The sequence below is a fragment of the Papio anubis genome, chromosome 12 (genome assembly GCF_008728515.1).
Source record: "Papio anubis isolate 15944 chromosome 12, Panubis1.0, whole genome shotgun sequence".
Classification (NCBI taxonomy): Eukaryota; Metazoa; Chordata; class Mammalia; order Primates; family Cercopithecidae; genus Papio; species Papio anubis.
Window position 1 is genome coordinate 76,655,818 of NC_044987.1, and position 10,793 is coordinate 76,666,610.

The following is a 10,793-nucleotide window of genomic DNA, read 5'->3' on the forward strand; positions in this document are numbered from 1 at the left end:
ATTTTCAATGTGTGTTACAATATGGTTCCAAAATTGTATGTGATATTCCAACAGGAAGTTGGATGTAATGTGTCATATAAATGACCTCAGTGTCAACCAGCATTTGAATACTGTGAATACTATGCACCAATAAAGAACATAGAAAGTCAGAGGTTTCCATAAATAATTCCTGAGGATATATGCTTGTTTTGTTTGAGAAGCATTGTGAGGCATCTGCTGTGTGCTTTAGGGTTGAATGAAAACTTGGCAAAAGTATTAAAAGACATGTTCAGGCTGGGCGTGGTGGCTCATGTCTGTGATCCCAGCACTTTGGGAGGCCGAGGTGGGTGGATCACTTGAGGTCAGGAGTTTAAGACTAGCCTGGTCAACATGGTGAAACCCTGTCTCTACTAAAAATACAAAAATTAGCCGGGCGTGGTGGCAGGCACCTGTAATCCCTGCTACTTGGGAGGCTGACGCACAAGAATCTCTTGAACCGGGGAGGCAGAGGTTGCAGTGAGCTAAGATCGCACCACTGCACTCCAGCCTGGGCAATAGAACGAGACTCTGTCTCACACACACACACACACACACACACACACACACAAAAGACGTGTTCAGATAGATGTGATATTAGTAAAAATGAAAACACAGGTAATGACTTTTCATTCTAACGAAATATAAATGGAGAAACCTGCCAGTTTTACCCTTTAGAGTAAAAAGGGTACCAAAAAATTACTAAAACAGTAAAATTACCAAAAGTGTAATTTGATAATTTCTACAGAGTCACGTGTATGTGTCACAACTTTGTGAATCACTATTCTGGGCATGTATAAGGAGTCATCATATACCTCCATTGGAAATGTTATTTAATGATGTCACTAATACCAGACAAGGATGTCTCCTCAGGTAAGGTTCCTTGGAGGAGGCAGAGGTTGAGAAGAGGTATAATTTAGGTTTTTAAAATGCAATAGCCAGACTTAACCTTGCACATCTCTACCTGTTACAACGGTGGTCCGGAAAGCTGCAATCTGAAGGCCCCTCAGCTAGTTGCTGCCACTGTGGGCCCTCTGCGCATCTCTCACTTCTGGGCTCTTTATGCATGTACTCTGTTCTGCAGATAAGTGAGGATGTGACTATTTGCTTAGTCAGTGACAGTATCTCTAACCCTGCTTTTTCTCAGTTTTAGAGATGTGTAAACAGGCTGGGGCTATGAGGTCACTTACCCACTGTCCTATAATCAGCAGATGGCATGACTGGCATTGGAGTTTAGGTCTGTCTGTGCTCTTCTGTACATTACATCCTTTTTAATGATGCGAAGGAAAAATGCAGTAGGGTCAATGAGACAAATGGAATGCAGGTTGCTGGGGAAAGAATGCAGGTTGTGCGTTACAAATGCACACACTTTACAGTGCCACTTGGGTTCTGAACTTTGCGGTTAAATTGATTTAAAAACTGGTCTAGAGGTGGTAAACAGCGAATGAAAATATTTGGGTTTGCTTCAGGAGGTCGCAAACCACTTCTTGGTTAGTAGAAATGGGAAATTAAGGGCCACCTTCAGGCGTTTAGCTGAGTCGTCCTGGGGATTTAATTTGGCTTTCGACTCAATGCTAAGGTTTTGTTGCTTTTGGTTTTTAAAGTAATGTAAGTTTATCGTGCCAACGGTAAGATATCTCTCTGGACGCGTGCACCTGCTCTCGCAATCACTGACTGCGGTCAGCATCCTCCTTAGAGCAGCGCCCCGGGCCACTTGGATCCCGGCCTCAATTTACTAAGCGAACTCAGAGGATGCCCAGAGTCCTGGACTGCAGAGCCGCTCGCGAGAGGCACCGGGGCTGTAACCGCGCAACCTTGTGCCGTGGGCGGGGACGAGGTAGGCTTCTCCGGCCGGTGCGCGCCCTGGCGCGAAAGTGAGGCGCGGGCGGGGCTGGTCACGCGCCTGGCTTCCTGCAGTGCGAACCCTGGAAATCCCGGCGACTTCCGAAGAAGTGGGATGTGCGAAAGCACCGGCTGGAAATCTCGGCTGTGTCTCCGTCAACTCTTCACGCAACAGAGGGCTCCCCCGGCCCTTGGTTTTTACCGGGCCGCCTGGTCCCACTCGGCGAAAACAATTCCAGAGCTGCTGCCGTGGCGATGGCGTGGAGTGCTGCCTCCTCCGCGTGCGCGGCGCTCGGGCTTCTGTGGTGCGCACTGATGACCGCAGGTAGGGGGCGGCTGGGGTGGAGGCGGCTGGGGTGGGCTGGGGCGGAGGCGCCTGGCGCCAGAGGGTCCTTGCGGTTGGCTCCCTAGCGCCCCTCCAGGGGACCGCGACGTCCTGGGGGCTGGGGGCTCTATTTTCTTTTCTTTTTCTTTTCTTTTCTTTTCTTTTTTTTTTTGAGACGGAGTGTCGCTCTCGCCCAGGCTGGAGTGCAGTGGCGCGACCTCGGCTGACTCCAAGCTCCGCCTCCCAGGTTCACGCCATTCTCCTGCCTCAGCCTCCCGAGTAGCTGGGACTACGGGCGCCCGCTACCACGACCGGCTAATTTTTTGTAGTTTTAGTAGAGACGGGGTTTCACCATGTTAGCCAAGATGGTCTCGATCTCCTTGACCTCGTGATCCACCCCCGTCGGCCTTAAAAAGTGCTGGGATTACAGGCGGGAGCCACCGCGCCGGGCCTGGAGGCTCTATTTTCAAGCGCCCCTCCTTTGTGAGCTGCGGAGTCCCGGATGCAACAGGTTGATATTGAAGGCCTGCCCTGTGCGGGGTCGGCACCTGTGCGAGCGGAAACGGTGCTTCCTTGGATGTCGCGCACTCGGTGCCTCGGTAATCTGGTCCTTTCTTGCATCATCCAAGGGGTCGGAGCAGAGAAGAAAATCAGGGAATGGGGAAAATAGGAAAATGATTCATCCGCGTATCAGTGGGTCCTCCTGGCTTTGCTAAGTAAGGTCTTTATTGAGAGAGGGAGGGGAGTGTTTTGATCTTGAGGTAACCTTCAAAAGTTCTCTTACTTTTTTGGGAACTCGTATGGGAATGTTCTGCGTTAACTTAAACAGGAGACTACAAGGCTGAAACGCGTATGTAGAGATATTTAAACTCATTTCTAACTAGAAGAATGGCAATTAAACAACAAGATGCTGCTTGACCCTTACTAGGCTGGCCACAATACGCTCCTGGGTACCAGGTGCTGGAGGGGGAATGTAGGAATACCGGAGGCGCGCTCTGGGCGCCCCAAGTCACTGCAGGTGGAGGCGAGCCGCGTGTGGACCTCACCGTGGAGCGCTGGGCGGCAGCTTCACACCACGCCCTTGCTGCTTGCCGAGCAGCGTGAACGGATATTGAAGGCAAAGAGCCAAGCAGTGGACATACAATGTAATACCCTTTCCACAGTTCGAGAAACAGAAGATACAGCCTTAAAGAGAACAAAAATGTATGTTAAACACCTTAGAATGACTGCCCAATGGGAGAGGGAAATGAAAATAAAAACGAGGGAATAGCATTTCTATACATTTGCAATGAGCAATGTTAAAATAAGACAGTTCCGAGTGAAGTGTGGGCGGCGACGAAAGCCAAATTTGCGCTGGACTCGGCGCTGGTGGCTGGAAGCGCTTCCACGCCCTCAGTCTGGGTCTCCTCGAGCTCGAAGTGGCGCCTGGGGGCTCCCGCCGCGCCCACCCGGGCCCGGCGCCCCCTCCTCAGGAGCCTCGGGTGCCAGCCACTTTCGTCCGGTCCTCGTCCCCGCGGATGCTAGCGGTGGTGGAGAAGGGCCGCGCGGTCTCTGGGAAGCGGAGAGGAAGGAACGCCGTTTGGCTGTGCGGCGGCGCTTTAGTGGCAGCAGCAGCAGCTCCTGGGAGGAAGCTAGTTCGGGCTCATCCAGCCACGAGGAGTGAGGCGGCCGCTGCATGACGGTCGGACCCCAGAACCAGGCGTTGGTGCTGGACTTCGGCACCGGAAGAGACTGTGAAATTGAAAACCATCGGAAGCTTGCGCGTAACAAATCATTTCCGCCCACAAGAAATCCCTACACCTTAGAATGGAACATCTATTTCCCGGGCTGTTATTCTGTGTGGAAGCAAATTTAAAGTGGTACAAGAAAAAAAAAATCCAATCAGACAAAGGAATTCGTCAGATTTTAATGCAAGATATTCTAGCCCGTCTTTATATGAGACTGTCTTTAAAGGTTGTTGATATAGAAAATGTTTTAAAGAACGTTAGGTTTTATTTCAGAAATGAAGTTCAAAAGAGCAATTTGTAAAGCTGTAGTTAACAATCCTCCCTGGTTGGAGGGCTCTAGAACGGGAGATTCTCTATGCAGGTTATACCACTAGTTGATTTGAGAAGATAAATGCATAGATGCTTTTCCTTGGAAACAAGACTGCAGAAAATTCCAAGGATCTAGTCCTTGAAAAAGAGGAATGCTCTTAAGCTGTTATTAAGGTACTAAACTCTGTACCTTTAAATGAAAATACATGGAGGTCCGGGGTGAGCGCTTGGGCGCTCTGAAAATAGACGTTTCCCAAATTTGCCTTCTAAATTTTGATTTGTTGATTTAAATCTTTTAAATTTATGTAGTCTGGCACTCAGGTTTGTATTCCTTTTAAGCACATGTTAGTGTTTTGGTATTTTCCCCTCCCCCTCCGACCCCCCAATTCTTTTTTTTTTTTTGGTAGTCTCTTTTCATTTATAAGAGTGACAATAGAACTAGGTGGCCTGGCTATTTCTCTCCTATCCTTGGCTCCTCCATTCTTTGGTTGGCCACCAGGGGGAAGCATACTGTTTTTTGGTTACGGTTGACCCTATCTTCATTTTGTAGGTCAAGTCTGTTTTTGCCTTGATACATAGAACATAAAGCTTGTCACCATGTTTGCCTAATGTATTATTTTTAAAAATAGACTTGCACAAACATTTGAGTAAGTTGGCAGGTTTTTGGATACATTTTTTTGTTAACATTAATTTTGAAAACTTTATTTGGATATGTTGGGTGTGACTAATGAAAGGACATGTTTGATGGCAACAAGGGGAATTCGGTTTCTGACATTTATCTAAATATTGATGTCTAGCTCTGCATTGTTAGTAATGAGTCTGACTTCTTTGGAGTTGCACTCTTCTTTGAAACAGCAAATGTAATATTTTGAACTGTCCTTGCACTTTTTGTTGGATTGGTGTAAGCGTAAACTTGCTGGCAACCTACTGTTCTAAAATAGAAAACATCTAGCCAGTCGCAGTGGCTCATACCTGTAATTCAAACACTTGAGGAGGCAGTGGGAGGATTGCTTGAGCCCAGGAGTTGGAGACCAGCCTGGGCAACTTAGTAAGTCTCCATCTCTACAAAAAATCAAAAAATTAGCTGAGTGTGGTGGCGTGTGCCTGTAGTCCCAACTACTTGGGAGGCTGAGGCAGGAGGTTCACTTGAGCCTAGGAGGTGGAGGCTGCAATGAGCAGTGATAGCACCACTGCACTCCAGCCTGGGTGACACAGCAAGACCCTATCTCTAAATAAATAAATCGGAAAACATCAAAAAAAGAGAAAATTCTCTTTACAATAGCATCAAAAAGAGTAAAATACTTATGAGCAAATGTAACAAAAGAAACAGAAAGTATATACTCTGGAAACTGTAAAATATTGCTGAAAGAAATTTAAGATCTAAATAAATGAAATGGAAAAATGTCCTGTCTTAGTCTTGCCAGGCTGCCATAACAGATATATACTGTGTGGCTTAAACAGAAATTTTTTTCTCGTTTTGGAGGCTGGGAAGTCCAAGATGAAGGTGTGGATGATCTGGTTTCTGGTGAGAGCCTCATTTCTGGTTTGCTGTATCTTTACATGGGGGAGAGAGACATATCTCTCTGTCTTGTCTTCATTTATTTATCTATTTATTTATTTATTTATTTTTGAGACAGTGTCTCACTCTGTCATCCAGGCTAGAGTGCAGTGGCATTATCACAACTGACTGCAGCCTTGAACTTCTGGGCACAAGGGATCCTCCTACCTCAGCCTCCCAAGTAGCTGGGACTACAGGTGCTAACCACCATGCTGGGCTAATTTATTTTTATTTTTTTGTAGAGACAAGGTCCCATTATATTGCCTAGTCTGGTCCAGAACTCCTGGGCTCAAGCAATCCTCTGGCCTCAGACTCTCAAAGTGCTGGGATTATAGGTGTGAACCACCAGGCCCAGCCTCATGTCTTGTCTTTTTCTTTCTTTCTTTCTTTTTTGTTTTTTTTTTGGTTTTTTTTTTTTTTGTTTTTTTTTTTTTTTTTTTTTTGAGACAGAATCTCACTCTGTCACCCAGGTTAGAGTGCAGTGGCACGATCTTGGCTCACTGCAACGTCTGCCTCCTGGGTTCAAGCAATTCTCCTGCCTCAGCCTCCTGAGTAGCTGGGATTACAGGCACCTGCCACCACACTTGGGTAATTTTTTGTATTTTTAGTAGAGATGGGACTTCACCATGTTAGCCAGGATGGTCTCAATCTCCTGACCTCACGATCCACCTGCCTCAGCCTCCCAAAGTGCTGGGATTACAGGTGTGAGCCACCGTGCCCTGCCTCATGTCTTTTCTTGTAAGGGCACTAATCCCATTCATGAGGACTCTCCCCTTATGACCTAATCACTTCCCAAAGGCCCTGCCTCCAGATACCATCACACTGGGAGTCAGGCCTCAATATGAATTTTGGAGGACTCCAGCATTCAGTCCATAGCACATCCCAAAAACTTGTTCATAAATTGAAAAACTGAACATTGTGTTCTCTTATTGCCACAGGTGATCTGAAAGTGGAGATGATGGCAAGGGGGATTCAGGCCACACGCCTGAATGACAATGTTACCATATCCTGCAAAGTCATTTATTCCCAACCCCTCAACATCACTTCTATGGGTATCACCTGGTTTCGGAAGAGTCTGACGTTAGACAAAGAAGTCAAGGTCTTTGAATTTTTTGGAGATCACCAAAAGGCATTCCGACCTGGAGCCAATGTGTCTCTATGGAGGCTGAAGAGTGGGGACGCCTCACTGAAGCTGCCTGGAGTCCAGCTGGAGGAAGCAGGAGAGTACCGATGTGAGGTGGTTGTCACCCCTCTGAAGGCACAGGGAACGGTTCAACTTAAAGTTGTGGGTGAGTGTCTCGGGGCAGTGCCCTATAGTTCCCATGGTGTTGGGGTTAACAACAACAAAACCCAAACACCTCTTTGAGCTCCACTTTCCTGTATTATAAAATGGTCTGATAATACGTGGATGAACTTGGTGGCTGTATTAGTTTGCTAAGGCTGCCATAACAAAATACCATTGACTGGGTAGCTTTAAACAACAGATGTTTATTTCTCACACTTCTGGAGGCTAGAAGTCTGAGATGAAGATGTCAGCAGGATTGGTTTTTTTCTGAAGCCTCTCTCCTCTGGCCATCTTCTCCCTGTGTCTTCACATGGTCTTTCCTTTGTGCCAATATCTGTGCCCTAATTTCCTCTTCTTATAAGGATACCAATCATATTGGATCAGAGCCCACCCTAATAACCCCATTTTTAACTTAATTGCCTCTTTAAATAACCTATCTCTAAATACAGTCACATTCAGAGATACTGGGAATTCTGGGAGGACATAAGAATTTTAGGAGGATGTAATTCAGTCCAGCATGGACCCTCCATAATTGTACATAAGACTTTGAATGTTTTGTCTATAGTAATTTTGGGAGTGAGAGGCATATTAATTAGGATTCACTTCCTCTGCAACTGACAGAGGAATAACAGTGACAGTGGCTCTATATATAGCCAACTGAGGATGGCCGTATATATAGCCACTGTTCTTCCAGGCTTTATATATCTATAGAAAGGGTCTACATAGGAGACAGGGTCTCGCTCTGTTGCCCAGGCTGGAGGGCATGGCACAATCATAGCTCACTTCAACTCCAGGGCTCAGGTGATCCTCCTGCCTCAGCCTCCTGAGTAGCCAGGACCTCGGGTGCATGCCACCACGCCTGGTTAATTTTTACACTTTTGTAGAGATGGGGCCTTGTGTTGCCCAGGCTGGTCTCCAACTTCTGGCCTCAAGAGATCCTCCTGCCCTGGCCTCTCGATGTGCTGGCATTACAGGGATGAACTACCATGCCTGGCCAACAGTGGCTTTTAAAGACATTAATAGATTTTTTTTTTTTTAGGACAGTTTTGGATTTACAGAAACATTGCAAAAATAGTATGAGAGTTCTCATATCACTCTCATCTTGCATACCATTTCCCCTATTATTAACATCTTGCATTCGTTTGGTACCTTGATATAATTAATGAACCCATATTGACATTTTACTATAATTAAAGTCTGTAGTTTATTCCTATTTCCTTAGTTTTTACCTAATGTCCTTTTTCTGCTCTAGGATCCCATCAGAATACATTGCATTTAATTGTTATATGTTCTTAGGCTCCTTTTTGCTGTGACAGTTTCTTAGACCTTATTTTTGATGTCCTTAACAGTTTGGTGAGGGTATTGGTCAGGTATATTGCAAGATGTCACTCAATTAGGATTTGTCTGCTGTTTTCCTCATAATTGGACTTGGGGTTATGGGTTTTTGGAGGAACATTGCAGAGGTAAACTGCTATTTTCATCACATCAAATCACATGACTTATGACTGTTGATGTTGACCTTGGCCATGTAGTTGAAGTAGTGTTTGTCTGGTTTCTCTACTGAAAAGTTACTCTTCCCCCTATTTTCATACTGTACTCTTGGAAAGGAAGTCACTCTGTGCAGCCCACACTTAAGGTGGGGGGTTACTTATGTTCTTCCTCCTTGGGGGTGGAATATCTACATAATTTTTTAAAGAATTCTTCTGCATGGGAGATTTATCTCTTTTCTCCTATTTATGAATTTATTCAATCATTGATATCAATAAGGATTCAAGGATATTTATTTTATACTTTGTGTTATAATGCAGTACTACTTTATTTTTTCTCAAATTGTTCCAGCTTTGGCCACTGGGAGCTCATTCGCTTGGCTCTTGTGTCACATTGACATACCCCAATCATTGTAAGATTTTGTTTTATTTTATTATTTTATTTTTTGTTTTATTTAATTTTTGGAAAATCCATATCAAGGATTTTGTTTGATTTTAAGCACTTTTTACTTTTTGGCACTATAAGATGCTCCAGACTCATATTGTATATTTCCTCTCTTGTATATTTCCTGGTTCTAGTCCTAGAACCAACCAATACTCCAAGAAACTTTGGTTCCTTTTATTGGAAAATGATATTAGAAACCAAGACCAAGTACACTAAGTGTACTTTTTGCTACTGAGGTATCATTGGATTCTAGATCCTCTCAGCCAACAGAGCAAAGAAATATATGTATGTGTACTAACCTCTGCATATATACATATCTATAAATATTTCTATGTGTAACCATCTGTACCTATATTAAACATTTGTTCTCACTGATGTCTCCAACTTTAATCCATTACCACATAGATCCTTCTCTTGCTTATCTGTAAACTCCCACTCCAACAGTGAGAAACCTGTACCCACCATACTCTGTTTATTTGTTTAATTATTAACCTGTACTCCCGTAAGAAACAACTTTATCTACTAGAGTACAGTGCTTCTTGGCAATTCCTTTTTTTTTTTTTTTTTTGGAGATTTATTTTGAGACAGAGTCTCGCTCTGTTGCCCAGACTGGAGTGCAGTGGTGTGACCTTGGATCACTGCAACCTCCACCTCCCAGGTTTAAGTGATTCTCCTGCCTTAGCCTCCCAGGTAGCTGGGCTTACAGGTGCCTGCCACCATGCCTGGCTAATTTTTGTATTTTCAGTAGAGACAGAATCTCACCATGTTGGCCAGGCTGGTCTTGGACTCCTGACCTCAGGTGATTTGCCCACCTCAGCTTCCCAAAGTACTGAGATTACATGCATGAGCCACCACACTTGGCCCAGATTTTAGCCATTCTGGTAAGTATATAGTGGTATCTCATTTGTTGTTTTAATTAGCAGTTCCCTAATGACATAATGTTGGACATCTTTTCATGTTCTTACTTGCCATTCGTATGTCTTGTTTTTGTGTGTGTTTATTGGTCGTCCAGGCTGGAGTGCAGTGGTGTGATTACAGCTCACTTCCCAGGCTCAGGTGATTCTCCTAAGTTTCAGCCTCCCAAGTAGCTAGGACTACAGGTGCACATCTCCATGCCTGGCTAATTTTTGTATTTTTTGTAGAGATAGGGTTTTGTCATGTTGCCCAGGCTGGTCTTGAACTCCTGGGCTCAAATGATCTGCCTGTCTCGGCCTCCCAAAGTACTGGGAATTGTATATCCTCTTTGATGAGATGTTTGTTCAGATTGCCTATTTTTTAACTGGGCTCATTTTTAAAATTGTTATGTTTTAAGAGTCCCTTGTACATTCTGGATACAAGCCTTTATCAGATAGATGTCTCACAAATATTTTCTCACAGTCTGTGTCTTGTCTTTTGATTGTCTTAACAATGTCTTTTGTAGAGCAGAAGTTCTTAATTTTAAAAAGTTGAACTTACTACATTTTTCTTTCATGGATCATGCTCTTAACATTGTATCCTAAAGCTCATCACCAAACCCAAGGCTACCTAGATTTTCTCCTATGTTATTGTCTAGAAGGTTTATAGTTTTACCATTGACGTTTAGGTCTATGAGGCAGTTTACTTTAATTTTTGTGGAAAGTGTAAGGTTTGTGTCTATATTCTATATGCATTTTTTTTTTTTTTTGCATATGAACACCTAATTGTTCCAGTATCATTTGTTGAAAAGACTGTCCTTTCTCCATTGAATTGCCTTTGCTTCTTTGTCAAAGATCAGTTGAATATATTTGTATGGATCCATTTCTGGCTTTCTATTCAGTTTCT

General features: G+C 44.3%; 1 protein-coding gene across 3 annotated transcripts in view; it reads left to right on the top strand.

The window, feature by feature from the left end:
• Nucleotides 1–560: 560 nt before the first annotated feature.
• NCR3LG1 (natural killer cell cytotoxicity receptor 3 ligand 1) overlaps nucleotides 561–10,793 on the top strand; it is a 24,159-nt gene continuing 13,926 nt past the window's right edge. For all 3 annotated transcript variants that reach the window (XM_021925994.2, XM_021925993.2, XM_031653353.1), the window contains exons 1-2: nucleotides 561–2,182; nucleotides 6,715–7,065. In XM_021925994.2, coding sequence (XP_021781686.2) covers nucleotides 2,113–2,182; nucleotides 6,715–7,065 — 421 coding nt within the window. In that variant the 5' untranslated portion in view covers nucleotides 561–2,112. The remainder of the gene's footprint in view (nucleotides 2,183–6,714; nucleotides 7,066–10,793) is intronic.